Source organism: Prunus avium, chromosome 2, assembly GCF_965620075.1.
Source record: "Prunus avium chromosome 2, drPruAviu1.hap1.1, whole genome shotgun sequence".
NCBI classification, from domain to species: domain Eukaryota; kingdom Viridiplantae; phylum Streptophyta; class Magnoliopsida; order Rosales; family Rosaceae; genus Prunus; species Prunus avium.
The window spans coordinates 21,994,390-22,017,647 of record NC_142285.1 but is presented as its reverse complement, the minus strand read 5'-3'; the positions used below and the strand labels follow the sequence as shown (position 1 = coordinate 22,017,647).

Here is a 23,258-nt window from a genome sequence, read left to right as displayed (position 1 = left end):
AAGAAATATGTGGAAAGTATGAAAATGCAGTCTGTCAATTTTAGGAAGTAATTTTAACGATTTTGGTGATCCATATATTATCTTGGAGAATCCAGAGATTCTAGGAATATCAATAAAAGCAAAAGAATTTTACCTGAATTAGCGGGAACAGATACCAGAGGTAACAGTAGAAATATGCACTAGTTGAAGGACACCTTGTGCAATTCCACTTGAATTCTAAGTAGAAAAAGAGACGTTGGTTCTGAGGACTGCCGGCATCTCTCTCTCTCTCTCCCTAGAGTTATTTTGTCCATTCCACAGACGGCAAATTCCAACTATAGAAGTGCATTTAAATTCTAACTCCATTGCACTTCTTTTATCTGTCTCTTTCAGTTTCTGCCAATTTCCTTCATCCCAATCCTAAAAAAATTCAAAACCCATTTCCAATTCTCATCTCGAAAGTCCATTTTATATTTCAAATTTCAATCTCTCTGTTTAATCTTCATTACCCATTTCTTTAAATTTCAAATTCTACCACCCAATGTAGACTCTTTTTGTTTATATACATTTGTCATGTTTTAGCCTAATCCTTGGTATATATTGGCATCCAAGTAGGCAATGGTGGTGAAGATGATGAGGTGGCCACCATGGCCACCAATTTCCACCAAGAAATTTGAGGTAGTTATTGTTGTAGGCAGGCTTGAGGGATTGGATAAAACTCAATTTGAGGGTGAGAGAAGAGCTGTGGTTGAGGTTAAATGGAAGGGCCAGAAGGGTAAGGCTTTGGGGTCTTTGAGACGATCTGTGAAGAGGAATTTCACCAAAGAAGGTGGAATTAGCGATGATGGGGTGGTGGAATTGCAAGAGGAGTTTAGGAGTTTGTGCAGTTTTTCTGGTTATAAAGAGGGTATGTTTTACCCTTGGGAGCTTTCATTTACAGTCTTCGATGTGAGTCTCTCTGCCTTTCAATTCATCTTCTTGTTTTTTTTCTTCTTTTGTTCTGTTTTTTCGGTAGCAGCAGGAAAATCTTTTGTAGCTCGGTTGTCTCTTTTTTTCTTTATTCTTTTTGAGATTGATCATATTGTGGTGTTGTAATTGTTTGTTTATACGATTCTTATGTTTAAGGTTTGTCATTAACTTTTGCCTCAGCCATCATGTGATTTCTTGATGATGTCAATGATTTTGTTTTAATGAATTAGGCTGAAAACAAAGGATTGAGAAACAGAGTTGGTGTTTATGGATCTGCATCATTGAACCTAGCGCAGTATGCTTCGGTGTCTGAGGAAAAGGAACTTGCGCTCAACATTCCTCTTAATGTTCTTGTTGTCTCCTCAGAGTCTAAGCCATCACTTTCTGTATGTACTGCCTATGTTTAAATTAAACTTCTATGTTCATCACCTTTTGTCACGTCACTTTGCCAGGTTAGGTTCCTTTTGCCTTTTCTAAATTTGAATAATATGTCTTATGTTAAGTTCCTTGATAACCGCAGATATCTCTGAGCATATTGGAAATGAGAGCCAATCAAGAACTTTCTGAGACAGTGCTGGGATCAATGCTTTCTGACGAAGCTATTTCCACAGAAAAGGATGAGTTGTCCCCTTTAAAAGCAGGACTGAGAAAGGTAAAAATCCTTAGAGATTATGTTTCATTTGGTAAATCAAAGAAGGCATGCGTTGAGGAAGATAGCAGTGATAGCAGGAGTTCTGCTAGAAGTGAGGATGCTGCGTCCAACTATCCATTTGACACAGATTCACTTGATGATGATGCGCGGGAGGAATCAGAGTGGAGTAAGGAGGACTCCAGTGTCAGGCGGTCAATCAGTTATGAAACGCTAGCCTATGCAAACTTTGCTGGTGGCTTGTTTTACTCCAATACTAATGGTAATGGCCAAGATGACTTTTGGATCCACTATAGCAATCGTAAATTAGATATAGGTGGCTTGCATGTTGACAATTCTAGTGCACCAGTCTGTCGGCTAAACTCGTGGCAGAGTTTCAAGGGAAGAATCCTACCATGGAAGAAGAGGAAATTGAGCTTCAGATCTCCTAAAGCCAAAGGGGAGTCTCTTCTGAAGGAACATTATGGAGAAGAGGGTGGAGATGATATTGATTTTGATCGCAGGCAGCTTAGTTCCTCTGATGAATCCAGTTTTGGGGTACGTATGCAATGTCTCACTGTTGTTTTCTGTACATGTTTTTGCTTGTCTTCATTTCTGTATTGATTTTTTAAAACTATTTTTTCTTTTTACTTTGAAAGTCACATCACACAGAAAGTTCCATATCTGAATTCGGAGATGAGAATTTTTCTGTTGGCATTTGGGAGCACAAGGAAGTGATAAGCCGTGATGGACATATGAAGCTTCAAACTCAAGTATTTTTTGCTTCAATTGATCAGCGGAGTGAACGTGCTGCTGGAGAGAGTGCATGCACGGCCCTGGTTGCAGTCATTGCAGATTGGTTGAAATCCAACAGAAATGAGATGCTTATCAAGTGTGAATTTGATAGTCTCATTAGAGATGGATCATCAGAGTGGAGAACTCTCTGTGATGACGAGGCCTACATAGAGCGTTTCCCTGATAAGCACTTTGATCTTGAGACCATCCTTCTAGCTAAAATTCGTCCTCTGTCTGTAGTTCCAGAGAAGTCTTTCATAGGATTCTTCCATCCTGAAGAACTAGAAAACAGGGATTTTGACTTCCTTCAGGGTGCCATGTCCTTCGATAGCATATGGGATGAGATCAGTCGTTCTGCATCAGAATGTGCATGCAATAGTGAACCTCTGGTCTACATTGTGAGTTGGAACGACCATTTCTTCGTACTAAAGGTAGAGCAGGATGCTTTTTACATAATTGACACATTAGGGGAGAGGTTGTATGAAGGTTGCAACCAGGCCTATATCCTGAAATTTGACAAAGACACAACAATCCAAAGATTACCAAGTGAGGCTAAAGCATCAGATGAGAAATCTGGAAATCAGGTGCGACCGAACAACTGTAAGGAAACTAAAGCTGAAGGGGCTCTTGTATTGAGCCAGAAAGATTTAGAAAACAGTGATGTGGAAGAGGAGGTTGTATGCAAAGGCAGAGAAGCTTGCAAAGATTATATTAAGAGCTTTTTGGCTGCTATCCCTATAAGGGAATTGCTGGCGGATCTTAAGAAGGGTTTGATGGCATCAACACCTCTTCATCATCGGCTACAAATTGAATTCCATTGTACCAAGCTCTTGCAGTCCATGGATGAATGTTCCGTAAAAGAAACAGCTGCTGCTGCTCCAGCAATGGCAATGACTTTACATAGTTTCCAGCAATTGTTAATACCCTGAGGTTTTTTTTAATGAATCAAGAATGAGAGAAGCTCAATGTAAATAAAGAACTGATAACACATTATTTCTTTGTTTATTATTATTAGCAATAACTTCTCATGTACAAGAACATTAATGCTAAGTAATAAATGTTATCTAATATTGCATATACTAATGAAGGTGCATACAAAGCAAGGGGCTTGTAGCTCAAGTGGTTAAGAGATACCCCTGCATCCGAGGTCCTAGGTTCGATTCCCCCCTCCCCAAATATCGCTTGTGTCCACGCACAAAAATTTCTGAAGGTAAGTACAAGGCTTGACAGCATTCTTCCATTGACATCCTTAATTGTCTCATTTACGGAAAGGAATATGTGTGGTGGCGATCACATGCAGATTGTTCCTTCTTCTCTCTGTGATTCCAAAATTCTCAGCCATGTCAAGGGCTTCTGATTTAGTATCATTTGAAAGTTTCCAGTTGAAGCGGTACAAGAGTTGAGCAAGTCCAAGCTCAATGTTTGAAGTAGCAAATGAGATGCCTGGACAAATCCTGTAGGTCCTGCACCAAATGGGAGCAACTCGGAACTGTTTCCTTTGAAGCCTATGGAAGAACCTTCGAAACGTTCTGGCTGAAAGCATTCTGGATCAGCCCAAATTTTTGGATCTCTCCCTATTGCCTATGCAATGACGAGGATTTTGGCCTTAGCTGGTATTATATATCCACTAATTTTGCATCTTTCCTTTTCTTTTCTTGGGATGAAAGGACCCGGAGGGTGTAGTCGACATGTTTCTTTGATGACTAATTTCAAGTAATCTAGCTTTTGAATGTCTTCCTCTTCAATTTTGTTCTTTCCCTTGAATGCTTGTCACACCTCGGATTGCTCCATTACTCTTGAGTTTCTTAGTAGCTCTGACATTGCCCATTCGATTGTTGTTGCCGAAGATTCACTGCTTGCGGAGTAAATGTTCTGAAAACATGGTGAAGTTGCAATGGATTATACTGTTGTACGATAAAAAGGTTTTATTGTTTGACTGTATACAGGTCTTACCATGGCGACCGCTTTGATTTGATTGGTTGTGAGATGAAACTCAGGCTTATTAGCTTCCTCATAATTAAGCAGCGTGTCCACCAGATCTTGCTCATCACCATTGGTGTTGTTACTAGCTTTGCTCTTCATCTTATGTTCAGTGACAATATCTTCAAGAATCTTGTCAATATTTTTATGAATTTTCAGCAATGCAGGCTTTATCCCACTCATGAAACAAAGGAATGTAAGGGAAGGGTACAAATCAGCGATGTTAAAGCCTCCAACAAGAGGTATGATTTCCCCAACCAATGTGGTAAACTCATGCTGATATTTGCACTTGTTACCAAATGCTGCCCTGGAAATCACTTGTCATGGTGTAAATCTTGTCGCTGAGATTTATGCTACATCCCTCAGATGAGGCAATAAATTCAATCAAATCCCATACCTCCTCTTCCCTTATCGATCTGAATGACCAAACACGGTTGAACTTAAGAGCTCCATAACAGTTATCTCCAATATTCATTGTAGGGAGAGAACACCATGCTTGAATGATCATAGGTGATTATTTCAACAGCATACACTTCAGGTCACAGCATGATGTGACCATGACAAGTGATCTCATTTATCTTTAACACCTCTTTAGCTGCTTCAGGCAATGAAATAACGACAGCACAAGTTTACCCAGTTGTAGTTTCATGACAGGACCCTGTTTCTTGCACAAGTTGGTCACAGCATGATGTGGTAGAGCACCAATCAACTGGTGCAAGTTCCCTATAATGTGCAGCTTGTTTTGGCCCTGCAGGCAACTTGCCTTGGACTTTGGATTTCTTCCAATGTCAGAACGAATATTAAGAAGAGAAGAAGCTAAGAAGAGAGTAAAGGATGGCAATTGGAGCGCAGCTGGGATATTGATCAAGAATCCATTGACAAATTTGTCTTCAAGTTTTTATTGGAAAGAACTCCAACTCTGTTGTGGATGCTAGCTAGATGTGGTTATTGTTCTATATACAGATATAGAATTAGTAAAATACAAACGGCTTTTCAATTATTAGCCTTAAAAAATTAACTCGCTTACTCCACAATTTGGCTTCTGCAACCGATCATCAATTTGATTTCTTAATTCTAACCAAATAGGTTTGTACTTTCCTCTTTGGGGATCGCATAAGTTGATACTTTGGACAAGATAAAAGAACAAAATGATTAATTTTAGAGAGATAAGTGGAGGTCTGTACTAAATGAGAAAGACTTACATGCCACGGGGATAGCACTATTTTGCTATTCCCGACCAATAACACTATGACACACGTGATAACACTTCCATGTGGTATGGCATTATTGGCCGGAGATAGCAAAACAGTGTTATCCTGTTGCAACTAAGTTTCTGTCGTACTAAACCAACAAAATGCTGCCTAAGAGAGTCGCAAGTTAAATTCAAAATAAGATTACATCATTCTTCTATTTATTACATCATTCTTTTAGATAGTGCCTCATTTGTTGAAATGAATATAAGTAGTGGCAATCAAATGCAAATTGTTCTTTCTTCTAGCCGTTATTCCAAAATTCTCAGCCATGTCGAGGGCATCTAGTTTAGTCCCATTTGGAAGGTTCCAGTTAAAGTGGTACAATAGTTGAGCAAGTCCAAGCTCAATGTTTGAAGTAGCAAATGAGATGCCTGGACAAATCCTCCTACCTGCACCAAATGGAAGCAATTCAAAATTGTTGCCTTTAAAGTCAATGGAAGAACCTTGAAAGCGCTCTGGTTGAAAGCATTCAGGATCAGCCCAAAGTTTTGGATCTCTCCCTATTGCATAGGCATTGATGAGGATTTTGGCCTTGGCTGGTATTGTATATCCACCAATTTCACATCTTTCCCTTGCCTCTCTCGGGATTAAAGGACCCGGAGGGTGCAACCGAAAAGTTTCCTTCATGACTAATTTCAAGTAATGTAGCTTTTGAACATCTTCCTCTTCGATTTTGTTTTTTCCTTTGAATACTTGTCGCACCTCCAATTGTGCTTTCTCCATTACTGTAGGGTTTTTCAGAAGCTCTGACATTACCCATTCCATTGTTGTTGCTGAAGTCTCACTTCCTGCTGAAAATATATCCTGAAATCATTGTGAAGTTGCAATGAATGATATGCTTGTACAATAATATTAGGTTTTGTTGTATATATTAAAAGTAACTTTAGGGCTTTTTATTGTTAGAGTTTTATTAGTATTGTTATGGTTTGGTTTTTTCAAGTTTTATCTTCTTATTTTTTTGTTCTGAGTTTGCACTCTTAGTTGGGATGCCAATGCAAGAGTTTCTTCGATCGTGCGTGATCGTTAGTGGAGAAGCCCTAGATTGTCTTCATTTGGATGTTAGATCGCTCCGTTATTGTAATGGCTTTTTATGGCTAGTAGCTTTTTTGGCTAAATTATGCATGCAATTCCAGAATTTCTAAAAGAGTACAAAAGCATAACAATAGAGCTTTCCTTTCAAACAATGTTAACAACATCATCCATATGCTTGTATATGTTTCCTTTCCCAACAAGAAAACCTTTTTAGAAATTAATAGTTGCTAAAATACCGAGTTTTAAAATATGAAATTGCTAACAAATCATAGATTTTACCACATGAAAATGAAGAAATTCGATTTAAAGCTGGGGAAATTAGCATACTTACATTTTTCTTTCAACCAAAAGTAAGATAAGGTGGCAGTTGACGCATGGATACCACATAATGATGCATATACCACTAAGCTAGCGAACTACATAATCTAGTTAGGAATTGGTCATTTCAAATGATGTGAAAATGGATAAAATGGATCCTCCACTAATAAAATGGATTCAATTTTTCTTTAGAAATGGAATTCATTCATAGAATCAAAGTAGCGTACACCCGTTAAACCTTCTTGAGAGACAAACCTCAAGGTAGGAAAGAGCAGAGACAAAGCCACAATGGGGTCATTGGAGTCAAACGATAGGCTTTGAGGTCCTCATAAGCCGATTGTGTGACCCCATGGGACACCCTCCAGTTGCTCGACTATTTGCCTGAGAGGAGGAGTGATCCGCAGTGTGAGGAAGAAGAAGAAGAAGCGTTGGCTTCTTTTTTTTTTTTTATATATTTATAAAAAACTTATGAATTCTTTTTAAAATTTGACACCGTTTTGGTTAAGGTGTTTTTTTTAAAATTAAAAAAAACCAATCAGTTATCCCCACCCCAACACAAAAACAAAACCCTTGATACCCAGCCAATCCCAAACCCTAACCTAAGCATAAATTATGATATATAATGTAATTAATTGAATTGAAATTAAATTTATGGCTTGATTATATTGTTTTGATTTGTTGATTAATTGATTATATTGGTTTGAGTTTTGGATTTTTTTTGGTTAATTGGTGTGTTATTTAATTAATGTGATTTATTATTTGGATTAATTTATGTGCCGCTGATGTATTGCCACTATCGTCTGAGTTATGCCGCCGTCCACTACATGTTGTGGTGCCACTATTATTGTGATATTTCGCATTTCAAGTAAGTTCTAAATCCTAATATCAAAATAAGGATGATGTATGTTGTTGATTAGGTGGTTGTGGTTTTTTTTTTTGTTTTTTCGTTAATTGGCATAAGTTTGGTTTGAAATTTTACGGGGTTCATAACATTTACACTATGACCCTACGGGGTTCGGATTCTGGATCCGTCACTGGGAAAGAGTACCACACATGTCATGGACTAACAAGAGAGTCCTACTATGAAATCATAATCCTTTGCACGGCCACAAGATAGTGAGAATATCCGACAGAGAAAACAATACACCAAGAAGAAAAAACACAACCACTAAGCACATCATCTCTAAACACCTTGTTCTTGTATAATAATTTTTAGGCTCATTAGAGCTTGTGTGAGTGTATTAGATGATTTAGTATGTTTTAGGCAACTTAGGAATTTAGAAATACAAGAGATATTGGGGGAGGGATTCGAACACAAAAACTCAAATGCACAAATAATATCTATTAACGACTCGAGGTACAAGCTCACTACCCAATAAAAACAATTATTGCTAGAGTGCAGAGATGGTACCATAATGACGGCTTTGATTTGATCGGTTGTGAGATGAAATTCATGCTTATTGGCCCCCTCATAATTCAGAAGCGTGTCAAGCAGATCTTCCTCATCTTCACCAAGCCTACCAAAGCCTTTTATACTAGCTTCTCTTTTCAGCTTATGCTCCCTCACAATATCTTGAAGAATCTCGTCAATTTTGTTCTGAATTTTCATCAATGCAGGCTTCATCCCACTCATGGAACGAAGAAATGTAAGAGAAGGGTACAAGTCAGCGATGTTAAAGCCTCCAGCAAGAAGTATAATTTCCCCAAGCAATAATGTAAACTCATGTTGGTATTTGCACTTGTTACCAAATGCTGCCCTAGAAACCACATCATTTGTCATGGTGTATATCTTGTCACTCAAATTTATGGTATGTCCCTCCGAGGAGGCGATGAACTCGACAAGATTCCACACCTCCTCTTCCCTCATCAATCTGAACGATCGGACACGATTAGCGCTTAAGAGCTCCATCACGGATATCTTTCGCAGTTGTCTCCAGTACTCATTGTAAGGAGCAAACACGATGCTTGAATGATCATATGCCATTATTTCAACTGCATACACTTCCGGCCTTTGAGCGAAGCTGATCTCGCTCGTCTTCAAGACCTCTTTGGCTGCTTCCGGTGATGAAATGATCACGGCAAAAAGTTCCCCCAGTTGCACACTACAAGAAAAAAGTCATTTCACAACGCGCAATATGCGTTGTGAAAACATATTGACAACATGCGGCGCACGTTGTTGAAGCCGATGTCGTTAAAAGGTGTAGGGCTTTCGACAACACGCGTTGAACGTCGTCGTTTATTTTGGTGCTCGTTGTGAACAACATTAACCACAACACGCGCACGTTGTAGGAGCGATTGACAACAACGTGCCAAGCGTGTCGTCTTATAATATTATGACAACATGTCTGTGCTCGTTGTTGTTTATGTTTTGACAACAAGCAATGCGCGTTGTTATATCAAATATATATGTTTTTTTTAAAATAATTATCAAAATTACCTGATAAAAGTATAATTTATCTATAAATAGAAGCTCTATGATAAACATAAATATTTCCTTACTTCACATTCATAAGGCATCCCAGAATACAAAGCTTTCATTCAAAAGATAAATAAGGAGTTCCATATACATATTACAAAGTTATATTCATCCCAATTATTCTAATTGTGCATGTAGCTGGAAACCACTGCTTGAAGCTCATCAGCATCCTGAAAACCCCATTGCCTGTTGTAATTTGTTTGCATGCCAAAAGAAGACATGGAATGAGAAGTGCCCTCTTCGAAGCTGCCATATGAGACATTTTCTTCTGGGATATTCACTGAATTTTCATAACTCCCATTAACAGAGTTATTTGAATTCATAATTCCATTCTCATAGTATGATGTAGTTCCAGGATTATTGATGTGGGTTGAATTGAATTGTGGCATGGAGTTGGATGAATTTTCTAACTCATGAAACCAACTTTGAGCTGCTTGATTAGGGTTTGCTACAGCAGAGCCATTGACAAAGCTTTGAGCTGCTTGATCCTTGAGGAAAGCTAACTGTGCTTGTAAGTCGACCACCTGAAAATTTCAAACCAAAAGCATATACTCATCAGTTACTTCAACATACAATCTGAACAGAAACCCAATCTGAACATACAAAGGGTACTAAATGATTAACCTGCTGTTGGAGAGCAAAAATATGTGAAACACAGCCATATATGGGATCTTGAAGCCTGGCGTGAGCTGCATATGATATCGACATTGCGGCCGCGCATCGATCGCTCAACGGAAGGGTTGCTAAAAGCTTCGACACATTGCTTGCGCCAAAAATACTGTGGATGGCAGAAAAATGGATATCTCCATCTTCATAGCAGAAATAAGGCGCAAAAATACACCCTCTCACACATTTTCTTCTCAAGAACTTGCAAGCTCCACAGGGAGAACCACAACCAGCCATGGTTCTGATGATCTTTTTTAATTGGTGCAAATGAACTTCGAAAAAATGTTTTGTGCTTCCTACATTATATACGTTTTATGTTGGTGTTTTGTGCCCCGCATTATTGGTGATTTTTGTTTTTGTTTTTACCTCATTAATGGTGATTTGTGCCCCGCATTATCCGCGATTTTTGTTTTTGTTTTTACCACATTAATGGTGATTTGTGCCCCGCATTATCCGCGATTTCTGTTTTTGTTTTTACCCCATTATTGATTGTTTCTGTTTTTACCGAACCTTGGGATCCTACCTAACAAATAATAATAAACCATGGCAATCAGAATAATGTGTAAAGTGATATATTTTAACAGTAAATCCAAAATTCTCAGGCAATCAGAACCATCAAACGCATGCAAAGGATCACTTGAAGAAATAAATTTCTCCACTAGACATGAGACAAAAGAGCCTAACATGAGTAGGCAGAAGCTATCATCGCCCGAGAAAATACAGGGAAAATACCTAACATGATTATTTTCAACGATAGAAAGAGCTGGACTTGCTTTTGGCATGGGGAACATATTCTCATAGGTAGGATATTTTAGTGATAAAGCTAAACAGGCCAAATCTCAAGTGCATAAGGATCGTATACAGAATTTCATACAGCTTATAGTGGCGATTGGAAAGACCAAGCAACTCTAAAAGTAAAACAAACTTAAATAGGAAATGTCCATGCTAATCTAGTTCAAAAATATTATTTTCACATTCAAAGAACCTCATGATGCTTCAGAGAGCAGCCGTGACTTGTGAACATTGCAAAATATCAAACTTCGCTTAATCAACCTTGGTTCTAAAAATCCATAATATAGACAATAGAAATGATTTGCAGTTCACAATACTTCGGAAGCAAAACAACAATGAGGAGCACAAGCCCTCACCTGATATAACAATTTCAGATTTCCCTTTGCAGAAAGTTAGATTGCTCATCTAATTGCATCAGTAACTCCTAAACAGAAAAAGTTCCCATTTGTAGCTCTCATATCAGATATACGAAACAATCATACACCCCCATTGCTACTAACAGATATAATCGCCAGTTAAACAAACTAACATGATATAATCGCTATTTGTAAATCCTAATCCATTAATAAAAAAAGACCAAAATTTGAAGTTATTAGCAATTAAATCAGCGAAAAAGCCCTAACCTTTTTTATGCTCGTCCTTTACCACTGGCTTGATCACGGCTTCTTCCTCGTCATCCTCTTTAACCGCAACAACAGCAGCAGGAGCCCTAGCCTCTCCACCTCCAAGCACAGCCTCTCCTTCATGTCATGGTCCTTAACGATGTGGATCTTGAAGGGAATCTGTGCCTCCTTCAAGGGCCTGGCGAGATCGTCGGCACAGGGAAAGAAAAGAAGAAGAAAAGAAAGAGAGAGAGAAAGAAAAAGAAAAGAAAGAAAAGAAAGAAAAAGGGAAAGAAAGAGAGAGACTGTCGGCGGTACAGGGAGAAGAGAAAAGAAGAAGAAAAAAGAGAGAAGAAAAAGAGAGAGAGAAATAGAAAGAGAAAGAAAGAGAGAGAGGATGCGCATGCGCATGCGGGGCTTTTCCCGCAAAAAATTTCACTCTCTTTTCCGTCAATTTTTTATTTATTAAATAAATTAATATAATTTTGACAACACGCTTCGTGCGTTGTAGAACTTAAAACTACTACAACATGCAAGGTCGCGTTGTGAAAATAGCTCTATTCTATATTTTGACAACACACTATACACGCACGTTGTTATAAATTGTATAATACAACATGCTGCTTCTGCGGGTTGTTAAAAATATTGTTCCACAACGCATATGAATGCACGTTGTTGATTACATGTTGTCATAAGTTATTTTTCTTGTAGTGGCAGTTTCATGACAGGACCATGTTTGTTGCACAAGTCAGTGACAGCATGATGTGGTAGGGCACCAATCAACTGGTGCAAGTTCCCTATAATAGGCAGCTGCTTTGGCCCAGGAGGCAACTTGCTCAGGCCTTTGGCTTGAGATTTCTTCCAATATTTGAAAAGCATCAATAAGAAGAAAAGAGAAGCTAAGAAGACAAAAAAGGATGGCAATTGGGGCATCTCGGATATGGAAGAATCCATTGACAAGTTTGTGCTCAACTTTTGTTTGGTAAAGAACTGCATTTCTTGTGTGGATGCTTAGATGTGTGCCCATAGTTCTATATAAATAGCCGTTTGGGATATAAATTAAAGACTAAAAGTCTTTTGGTCTCTAGTTTGGCACTTCTTTAATAGAGCAACCACGTGCCACTCACGTGGAGGGGCAATTTTGTCAGACCAAAACCCTAGGCTAAAAGCTGGTCTCAACCTCTTCACCAGGGCGTGAAAAAGGGCAACCAAAATCTCAAAATCCTCCCTGTCACTATCCCAAATTCCCAGCACCTAACCAATCTCATCTCCTCCATCCCTTTCTCTCTTCCTACATATTCAATCTTCCAAATAACCAATTTCTCTTCCTCCTTTCTCAACTCCCTCCACCATTCTCCACCTCACACCCACCACCACTTAGCAACTATAGCAACTATAGCCATTGAAGGAGACAGTGGCTGTTTTGAAAATGAAGTACAAAAGTGTAAAACCAACCAGTTTTTGTTTCGATGGTTGGAGGGCTTTGCTGGTGTCATGTACTTTTACTTATGGTTTTCTTTGGCTTTGGCTTTAGTTGCTATCGCCTGGTGGTTCTATTTTGTATTTATGCAGGATCGTTTACTCCTGTCTTGTTTCCTCCTTTGGCCTTTCCGGGGCTTTTCTAATGACGTATTTTTCTATAAAATAAAATAAATAAAATAAATAATAAATAAATAAAAATAAAACCAAGAATTTAGTATCTTTCTTTTATGATTGTTAAATCTGATTGCTATTTCACAATGAACATTTGAGTGCTTTTTCTTTTAGTCAAATCTGATTGCATTATACCCAAAACAGGGGTCTTACACTTGCAGCCAAAAAAAAAGCATGTCTGATAACAAAAGAAGAATTAAAGGCCTGTTACAGTATAGCAAAATAAGAAAGTGTTAGCTAGACCAGTTGTAGGTTGGCTACATTAATGTGGTTGGCTTGACTTTGGGAGGCTACTCTAGTCTCCAGGATTAAGGACTCAAGGATTAGGAGCTCAAGACCAGCTACAATCTACCTACTTGTAATTAATATTGAGCTTGGTTAGCAAGCCTACTTCTTGTATAAATTTTTGTTGTAAGTGATCTATATATATAAAGCAAAAGGCAGAGAATGGTAAAACATTCAAAATACCAGAAAATGCCCTTAGTTAATGCAAACATTAAGAATTGAAATTATTAATTAAATGAAAATAATATGGTAAATTCACATTGTATGTTGATGATTGATTATTACTGGGAATGATAAGTAGGAAATCTCCCTGCTACAAGACTATTGGCAAAAGAGTTTGAGATGAAGAACCTTGGTGGACTCAAATACTTCTTGGGTATTAAAGTTGCTTGATCGAAACAATGCATATTTCTCTCTCAAAGAAAGTACGTTATGGAGTTATTGGCAAAACAGGAATGCTTGATTGCACCCGTGGACACTCCAATTGTCCAGAACCACCATCTTGGAGAGTATCCTGATTAAGTACCCACTAACAAAGAAAGATATCAAAGATTAGTAGGGCGATTGATCTACTTGTCACATACCCGACCAAACATTGCGTATGCTGTGAGTATTGTTAGTCAGTTTATGCATTGTCCAAGTGAAGACCATATGAATGCGGTTCTCTGAATTCTTAAATATTTAAAGTTGGCAGCTAGAAAAAGGACTTATGTTTTATAGAAATAATCATCTAAATATCATTGGTTGTACAGATGCATATTGGGCAAGGAATGTCACTGATAGACAATCGCGACATCAGGTTACTTTACATTTGTGGGAGGTAACATGGTTACTTGGAGAAGCAAGAAACAAAATGTAGTTGTCTTATCTAGTGCAGAAGCTGAATTCAGAAGTATGACCAAAGAAATTTCCGAACTCCTTTGGGTAAAGAAATTGGATATGCGCCTACGTCAGAAATGCACTTGCAGTGTGACAACAAGGTTGCAATATCCATTGCACACAATCCAGTTCAACACAATCGCACTAAACATGTTGAAGTGGATCAACATTTCATTAAGCAGAAACTTGAGGCTAAAGAAATTTTGCTCCCAATTTGTCAAGTTAGAAGACCAGTTCGCTGATATATTAACAAAGACAATTTCTTGCAAAGTATTCCACAACTCATTGGTCAAGTTGGGCATTGGCGATATCTATGCACTAACTTGAGGGAGAGTGTTAGCTAGACTAGTTGTAGATTGAATGCATTAATGTGGTTGGCTTGACTTGAGAGGCTGCTGCAATCTCCAGGATTAGGGGCTCAACAATTAGGAGCTCAAGACCAGCTGTAATTAATATTGAGCTTGATTAGCGAGCCTGCTTCTCGTATAAATTCCTGCTGTAAGTGATAGAAAGCAATCAAGTTTTAAGAAACCAGGAAATACATTCGTGATTCTCTCCATCCACTCCATATTTTTCAGATTTTAACAGAAAGTTCACAAAATATTGGGCAACAACCAGAAACTATTAAACTACATTATAAAGTAAAGGCCAACTTCAGTTCACAAAATATTGGCCGACAACCAAAATAAGCAATTTCAGTTGACTTGGAATTTTTCTTGTTTGTTGCTTTTTTTAGTGGGTTCCATCGGGCACTTGAACCTCCCATTTTCCTCGATAGTGGAGGCCTAATGCTAACTCCTATATGCCTTGGGTTCACAGAACTTGCACCTCCCATTTGCATATTAAGAGTTGGTCTTGGATTCATTGATCTTGCACCCCAATTTGTCTTTGATTCACAGAACTTGAATTTCCAATTTGCATATTAGGAATAGGCCTTGGAGTGGGTATAAGGGGAGTTGGTCTTGAAGTGGCAGCATCATTATCACTTTCATATATTTCTTTATCTTTATCTGATTCATCACCACTGTCTTGAAGATCTCTTACTCTCCTCCTACCATCAGCGTCAAAGTCTTCTTCACTATCCTCTTCATCATCAACATTGACAGGTACCTATATCCTATCTTCATTGCCAATATCATGTCCATACACAGACACCTGTATTGTTCCCACGTTGTCATTACCCACTTCTTGCCGGAAATTTGTGAAGCTTGATTAAAAATATCATCAAAATATTCATCTGGAACCTCATCAAATGCTTAGACATAAGGAAATTGTGGAGGGCCAGCATCTGAAAAATCAACGCTATGAGATTGAAAATATTGCTTTACTTTATGTGAATCAAAGCATTCAAAGCTATTAAATAACAAATGGCATGCATATTGCTTTACTTTACGCAAATAGAGGACCATTGTGTTTCCTAAAGGCTTTACTACTGGTTCAAACATGTATGGGACCACTCTCAATACACACACAATATTTTATAAAATTTTCAACCACCATCTCAAGCAGTAACTGCCAAAGCAACAAAGCAATAACTTTCCAAACTCGAAGTTACAGAACAAAACAAGGCCATTGGAACCAAAAAAACAACAAAACAAGGCCACAAAAGAATGGAATAAACAAAAGAGTTGGAACCCACTTATATGCATTGAAAAGTCGAATAAAAGTTATAAAACAGAAAACTAAACCTTTAAAGATTTTGAGTTCACCTGAATTATTGAAGCCTCCATTGACTTCACCTCTCTTCTTCAACATCGTCCTTGCTTCTTTACGGAAACAACCGATTGAAGTTCTGCTAATATTTTTGCACCCTTGATCAATCGAAAACCTAGACGAATTTCACTAAATTTTTAAGAGCCCTAATCCTAATATGCTTCAAAATGGGCAATTTCGCTCACCCTGGGGAAGAGGTAGAGACGAGCTTTTACGTGGGGCTTTGGGCCATGTGGTTGCTCCATTAAAGAAATTGATGGAAATTTTAACATGTAAATATGACACTATAGGATCAAAAGTGGTTGAAATGCCAAACTACAGTGACAAAAAGTGACTTTAAACCTAAATTAACTACAAACATTTTTTCTTCCAAAAATACAAACATTAATTCAATTATATTAATATTTGGGAGGAGTTAGCTCATGATTGCTTAGTTCTGAGCAACAACCAAATATTTAGCACTTTGAAACTGGAAATATAGTTAAGGAATCTATGGTGAAAAAATAATAAGATACCCAGTTGACTGATAACAAAAGAAGAATTCAAGGCCTGCCGATTACACTTTCACAAAATATTGGCCAACAACCAGAAACTATTAAACTACAGTAAAGGCCAACTTCAGTTCACAAAATATTGGCCGACAACCAAAATAAGCAATTTCAGTTTACCTGGAATTTTTCTTGTTTGTTGCTTTTTCTAGTGGGTTCCATCGGGCACATGAACCTCCCATTTGCCTCGATAGTAGAGGCCTAATGCTAACTCCCATATGCCTTGGGTTCACAGAACTTGCACCTCTTAAGAGTTGGTCTTGGATTCATTGATCTTGCACTCCAATTTGTCTTTGATTCACAGAACTTGAATTTCCAATATGCATATTAGGAATAGGCCTTGGAGTGGGTATAAGGGGAGTTGGTCTTGAAGTGGCAGCATCATTATCACTTTCATATATTTCTTTATCTTTATCTGATTCATCACCACTGTCTTGAAGATCTCTTACTCTCCTCCTACCATCAGCGTCAAAGTCTTCTTCACTATCCTCTTCATCATCAACATTGACAGGTACCTCTATCCTATCTTCATTGCCAATATTATGTCCATACACAGGCACCTCTATTGTTCCCACGTTGTCATTACCCACTTCTTGCCGGAAATTTGTGAAGCTTGATTAAAAATATCATCAAAATATTCATCTGGAACCTCATCAAATGTTTCAACATAAGGAAATTGTGGAGGGCCAGCATCTGAAAAATCAACGCTATGAGATTGAAAATATTGCTTTACTTTATGTGAATCAAAGCATTCAAAGCTATTAAATAACAAACGGCATGCATACTGCTTTACTTTATGCAAATAGAGGACCACTGTGTTCCCTAAAGGCTTTACTACTGGTTCAAATGTGTCTGGGACCACTCTCAATACACACACAGTATTTTATAAAATTTTCAACCACCATCTCAAGCAGTAACTGCCAAAGCAACAAAGCAATAACATTCCAAACCCGAAGTTACAGAACAAAACAAGGCCATTGGAACAAAAAAACAAAAAAACAAGGCCACAAAAGAATGGAATAAACAAAAGACTTGGAACCCACTTATATGCATTAAAAAGTCGAATAAAAGTTATAAAACAATTTCGCACAGAAAACTGAACCTTTAAAGATTTTGAATTCACCTGAATTATTGAAGCCTCCATTGACTTCACCTCTCTTCTTCACCATCGTTGTTGCTTCTTTACGAAAACAACCGATTGAAGTTTTGCTAGTCTTTTCACACCCTCTCGTTGCACTCAATCAAAAACCTAGACGAATTTCACAACTACATTTTTAAGAGCCCTAATCCTAATATGCTTCAAAATGGGCAATTTCGCCCGCCCTGGGGAAGAGGTAGAGACGAGCTTTTACGTGGGGCTTTGGGCCGACAAAATTGCCCCTCCACGTGAGGGGCACGTGGTTGCTCCGTTAAAGAAATTGATGGAAATTTTAACATGACATGTCCTCGAATTGCAACAAATATGATACTACAGGGTCAAAAGTGACGAAATTAAAACTACAAGGTCAAAAGTGGTTGAAGTGCCAAACTTCAGGGACCAAAAGTGACTTTAAGCCCAAATTAACTACAAACATTATTTTTTTTCTTCCAAAAATACAAACATGAATTCAATTATATTAATACAAGAGTACAAACATTAATTCAATTATATTAATACATTGTGCGGGGTTAGGTATATTAAGATTTATAATATCCTTTTTATAAGTCATGGTAAGTTTTTTATTTACTATAATCAATTTTCATAACTACTTTATACATGCTATGAACTTGATGATCGATAAGCCACATACAGCTTCAAATGTTGATCATACCGGAGATGGCATCTGGAATCATGGGTATGTTATGCTCTCAGTAATACCTTTATTATGAAATTTTATTTGTATAATACTAACTAGTTTTTTCTTTGTTTTTTTTATACAGGTCAATATATCAATAGGAATGCTTGCCAAAGATACACAACTGTTCTTTCTTTTATTATTGATGTGTAAATTTATGTTTGTCATTTATTTGATGGGAAGATTATAAACCTTTTGTCTTTTTAATGGAGATTATAAATACTTCTTCGATTCTATTTCCTACATCCTTTCTTTTGTTTACTCTTTAGCACTCTAGTTAGCTAGATGATGGCATGATGATTTATGCAAGGAGAGAAAAAAGGGAGAAAATGACAGAAAGAGATAAAAAAAAGGAACAGAACAGAAAGTGAATAAGGAGGGAACGTGAATAAGGAGAAAAAAAAAAAAAGCTGAACGTTAACTACTGTTAGTTGGGTGTTAGGGGTTTTTATTCTTTTTTAATTAGGAGTAAATTGAGTTTTTGTTTTAGGATGATGTGTCAACTTTTAAATCCGTTAGATTAAATTTTAATGAGGTGGCGTATGGAGAACAAAAGTAAAGCAAATCATGGCAAAGAAAATCAGAGCAGAAGATCCGGATCCATATTTGGGAGGAGTTATCTCATGATTGCTTAGTTCCAAGCAACAACCAAATATTTAGCACTTTGAAACTGGAAATATAGTGAAGGAATCTATGGTGAAAAAATAATAAGATACCCAGTTGACTTTGTCCAGAAAAATGTTGACTTTGTCCAGAAAAATGCTGACTTTGTAAATTTTATAAGTATAATGATCCCATTTCAGAAGTCACCAGTGAGCATGTTCTCTTTCAAATGTCAATTTCACCAACAGCTAATACAAATAAATAAATATATCATTATGAAATTATTTCACTAAAAGACAAAAAAGATGACTCATACTAAAATTAGGGAAAATGAAGTCATCATTTCAAGCAATTCTCTCATCTCACATCTACTTTGTTTTTATCTTATTTCTGACTATCTTCCTAATGCGTGTGGTCCTTTCTTGATATCCCAAATTTTATCTTATTTCTGACTATCTATCCTAGTAATACTCACATTTTATTCCCACATCTTCAATTTTTTTCAAGCGCTCTTGCTATATTTCCTTTCTTTAGGTAATTCATTATCACAATATTTAGTAAGTAGGAAATCCTGTCAGCTTTGGCCAAAGACAATGAATCGTTCAGGGTTTGAATGCTGAACAGGTCAACTATCCAAGGACAAAGATCATCAAACAACGCCAAATAGATAAACAGACAAGCATAGTAACCTCATTAATCCTTTGGAAACCAAAAATAGTCAAAACAACCACACAACCTTTCAAGGCTTTCAACTCACCAGGTAAACAACGTCAAAGGCTTTGCGGTAGCTATCAAGAGAATTTTCAACATTGTCATTCCTGAAACAGCAGTTAACATGGTTCAGCAACTAAATCAATTTATGGATCAATCATAACTCTTTGTCTGGCTAGTTTGTCAGATTTGAAAAATAAACTAAGGGGATGTGCAAATGTAACTTCTTTGTTCATTATCTTTCCATTAAAATAAAACAATTAACTTTAGGACTAACATCAAAAGACCCCCTCAAGGTTTGGGGTCATTCTTAATATGGGTCACCGGGTTTTAATTTCATCGTTTTACACCCCATATTTTTCAATTCGGCCAATTTACACCGTCCATCAAGTTCACCGTTAGATTTTCTGTTAAATTGGTGACGTAGCAATTGTGGTACCCACTTTGATACTGATGTGTGAGCAAAAATATTTAAAAAATATTTTAAAATATTATTAAATTAGATTTTTAAAAATAGAAAAAAAAAAAAAAATTCCCCACTAGTACTCTCTCTCGCTCTCTATCTCCTCCTATCTCCATGCCCAGAAATTGAAAACTCCATCCACATCTCCAACCTATCTCCCTCCCTCTCTCTCTCCCTCCCTCTCCCTCCTCTCTACTTCGGTGATGGAGAAGCAGGGATTATCGCTCGGAGAATCGAAGCAGCTATTGATTTCCTTCTGTGCGTCGGTGATGAGCTTGGAGAGGCAATAGGAGGGGATGGCGGCGAGGATGGAGACGGCAGCGACGCTGATGTTAGGGTCGGGGAAGTCGAGATTGATGAGAATTCCGAAGCAGATGGTGTCCCAGAGGTCGGCGGTGAGGCGGGTGGAGCTAATGGGATCAAAGGCGAGCTTTTTGCAGACAGCGGAGGCAGGCGAGGTTGTTAATGTGCAAAATGGTAAACTGATTTAGTATGTAATTGCTGGTTTAGTGTTATACTTAGCTCATAGGCTAAGCTGTTTATAATAGTCAAACGGTTTGTTAAGTCTCATAGGACTTGACTGGACAGGTGTCATAATCTTACTAATAGTGTAGTTGGATGGTTGAGATTGAAGCTAGGATTTGTCTAGCTCTCTCTCTCTCTTCTAACAGTAATATGAGCTGTGAGTGAAACAGCTCCTGATATACCCAACGAAATACAAAAGGCTTTATAGAGCATTTTATTTCCTTCACTCTCTTCTTCAATATACTCATTCCTCCATTTTTATCAAAAGCTTATTAAACACTAACATGGTATCAGAGCCAGGTTGGGTCTGAATTTCTAGGCGTTGTGACTGTGAGGTTGGGCTCGAATCTGTGAGCAAAAGCTCGTTGTGTGATTCTTGAGCTCAAATCAGTAATCTAGACTAACATGTCTGGATCTGGAGGAGGAGAACTTAGGGCACCCATTTTTAATGGTGAAAATTTCGATTTCTGGCAAATCAAAATGAAAACCATCTTTCGTTCGCACGAGCTATGGGATCTTGTGGAGAATGGGTACAAAACTCCGACGAAGGAGGCGGAGCTCACGGAGGCAGAGAGGAAGCTGATGCGTGAGAACTTGGTGAAGGATGCTAGAGCTCTAGGTATCATCCAAGGGGCTGTATCAGATCAAATTTTTCCACGAATTGCAACTCAGGAATCTGCAAAGGCTGCGTGGGATATTCTGAAACAAGAATTTGTGGGTGATAAGCAGGTGAGATCCGTGAAACTTCAGGGTCTTAGGCGTGATTTTGAGTACTCTCGGATGAATGATAATGATTCTTTGTCTGGATATATTGCTAAGTTGTTTGATCTGATAAATCAAATGAGGAGCTATGGTGAGGATCTGAGCAATCAACGTATTGTTCAGAAACTGCTTATCAGTTTACCTAAATCCTATGATAGTATAGCTGCTGTGATAGAGAATACAAAGGATTTAGATACCATTGATGCTCAGGATGTTGTAGCCATTTTAAAGGGATATGAGCAGAGGCTTGATAGGCACGGTGACAATAGTGCGGAGAAGGCATTTGCTAGCTTGAATGTTGGACCGAAGTCATCTCGGTCTAATGGTCACACTAGCAAATCTCAGAGGAATAACAAGTCACAGGGGCAGCAATGGAGTAACAAAGGTGATGGAGGTAATAAGTCTAATTCCTCTGTGAAAAATGAGACTAATAATGCTGGAAATAAATGCAAGTTCTGTGATAAATTGCATTATGGAGAATGTTGGCTTAAGAATAAGGTCAAGTGCCATAAGTGTAACAAAATAGGACATATTGCAAGGTACTGTCATACGAACAAATCTGTCCAACAGGTGAATTTTGCTCATCAGCTTGAAGAAACCGGAAATCTGTTCTATGCAAACCACTCTAGTGCAGACAGAAAAAGAGTCGGTGATGAGTGGTATATTGACAGTGGCTGCAGCAACCACATGACATCAAGGGCTGATTTACTTGTGGATATTGACAGAATGGTAAAGGCTAAGGTTCAGGTAGGCACTGGTGCTTTGGTTGATGTGGCAGGAAAAGGGACACTGATCATTGAAACAATGAAGGGTAAGAGGTATATAAAGGAGGTTATGCTTGTACCTAGTCTAGCTGAAAATTTGCTAAGTGTAGGACAGATGACAGAGCATGGCTATTTTCTTGTATTTGGAGATCACAAGGTTGACATCTTCGATGATAGTTCCTTAAGTAACATGGTGGTAAGTGTAAAGCAAAAGGGGAACAGGTGTTTTCCTTTAACTTTCAACACAATCAAGGAGGTTGCATTGAAAACAAATGTGCAAGAATGCTCCAAGATATGGCACAAGAGATTTGGGCACTTAAACTTTCGGAGTCTCAAGCTGCTGCAGAGCCAAGCAATGGTATTGGGGCTGCCTGAAATCCAAAATGATGAAGTGGTGTGCCAAGGTTGTGTATTGGGGAAGGGTCATAGGGAGCCATTCCCTAAGGAATCAAAGTGGAGAGCCAAGGAGCCATTAGAACTGATTCATTCAGACTTGTGTGGTCCAATGCAAACAGCAAGTCTAGGTGGAAATAAATATTTTATCACATTTATTGATGATTATTCAAGGATGTGCTGGGTTTATTTTCTGAGAACCAAGTCCGAGACATTCCATGTGTTCAAGAAATTCAAAGTAATGGTGGAGCTTCAATCCGGATACCATGTGAAGAGGTTGAGGACTGATTGATCGGTTCATAATTGTATATCATTTTGTACCCTTCTAGCTTATGATTTGGTTATGTTTTTGAGTTAAACTTGTGCTTTTAATCTTTTTTGTGTTTATCTTTCAGTTAATTGACATTTAGGTAACAATGATGACTTTGGATAGGAAATTATGCAATCCATGCATGTTATGGGCTGATTGGCATATGAGGAATATGAGCTTAAAGACAAACACATTTTGGCTACAAACCCTTGCCAGCCCAGTTTCGTAGGTCAACTTCTTGGCCTTGGATCAGCATGCTATGGGGCTCGAATGAGGTGAAGATCTTCATGAAACTTGTTCCAATGGGTGTCTACTACAACATAT

At 38.0% G+C, this 23,258-nt stretch overlaps 3 protein-coding genes across 5 annotated transcripts; 1 reads left to right on the top strand and 2 right to left on the bottom strand.

The window, feature by feature from the left end:
* Positions 1–260: 260 nt before the first annotated feature.
* LOC110772925 (uncharacterized) lies at positions 261–3,557 on the top strand. 2 transcript variants are annotated; one of them, XM_088248136.1, is made up of 5 exons: positions 261–927; positions 1,179–1,334; positions 1,469–1,859; positions 1,947–2,134; positions 2,236–3,557. In XM_088248136.1, the coding sequence occupies exons 1-5, from the start codon at positions 598–600 to the stop codon at positions 3,298–3,300; spliced, it is 2,130 nt and encodes a 709-aa protein (XP_088104262.1). In that variant the 5' UTR covers positions 261–597; the 3' UTR covers positions 3,301–3,557. The 2 variants fall into 2 exon arrangements, with proteins under 2 accessions (XP_088104262.1, XP_088104260.1); XM_088248134.1 differs by having other exon boundaries at positions 1,469–2,134.
* Positions 3,558–5,527: 1,970 nt separating this feature from the next.
* Positions 5,528–12,506, bottom strand: LOC110772923 (melianol synthase CYP71BQ17-like). The gene is made up of 3 exons (XM_088249537.1): positions 12,206–12,506; positions 8,366–9,056; positions 5,528–6,408 (listed from the first exon to the last, which is right to left on the bottom strand). Exons 1-3 carry the CDS (start codon positions 12,484–12,486, stop codon positions 5,791–5,793), a joined length of 1,590 nt encoding a protein of 529 aa, XP_088105663.1. The 5' UTR covers positions 12,487–12,506; the 3' UTR covers positions 5,528–5,790.
* On the bottom strand, positions 9,415–11,906 carry LOC148296613 (LOB domain-containing protein 14-like). Of its 2 annotated transcripts, XM_088249536.1 has the most exons (3): positions 11,512–11,906; positions 10,055–11,312; positions 9,415–9,954 (listed from the first exon to the last, which is right to left on the bottom strand). In XM_088249536.1, the coding sequence occupies exons 2-3, from the start codon at positions 10,331–10,333 to the stop codon at positions 9,553–9,555; spliced, it is 681 nt and encodes a 226-aa protein (XP_088105662.1). In that variant the 5' UTR covers positions 10,334–11,312; positions 11,512–11,906; the 3' UTR covers positions 9,415–9,552. The 2 variants fall into 2 exon arrangements, with proteins under 2 accessions (XP_088105662.1, XP_088105661.1); XM_088249535.1 differs by having other exon boundaries at positions 10,055–11,906.
* Positions 12,507–23,258: the final 10,752 nt, after the last annotated feature.

Coding starts and splice junctions, on each gene's coding strand:
- LOC110772925 (XM_088248134.1), top strand. CDS start 598: ATGGTGGTGAAGATGATGAGGTGGCCACCATGGCCACCAATTTCCACC. Junction 928..1,178: donor TTTCATTTACAGTCTTCGAT/GTGAGTCTCTCT, acceptor TTAATGAATTAG/GCTGAAAACAAAGGATTGAG. Junction 2,135..2,235: donor CTGATGAATCCAGTTTTGGG/GTACGTATGCAA, acceptor TTACTTTGAAAG/TCACATCACACAGAAAGTTC.
- LOC148296613 (XM_088249535.1), bottom strand. CDS start 10,333: ATGGCTGGTTGTGGTTCTCCCTGTGGAGCTTGCAAGTTCTTGAGAAGA. Junction 9,955..10,054: donor TTTTTGCTCTCCAACAGCAG/GTTAATCATTTA, acceptor TGAAATTTTCAG/GTGGTCGACTTACAAGCACA.
- LOC110772923 (XM_088249537.1), bottom strand. CDS start 12,486: ATGCAGTTCTTTACCAAACAAAAGTTGAGCACAAACTTGTCAATGGAT. Junction 9,057..12,205: donor CATGGTCCTGTCATGAAACT/GCCACTACAAGA, acceptor TTTTTCTTGTAG/TGTGCAACTGGGGGAACTTT. Junction 6,409..8,365: donor AAATCAAAGCCGTCATTATG/GTACCATCTCTG, acceptor CAATGATTTCAG/GATATATTTTCAGCAGGAAG.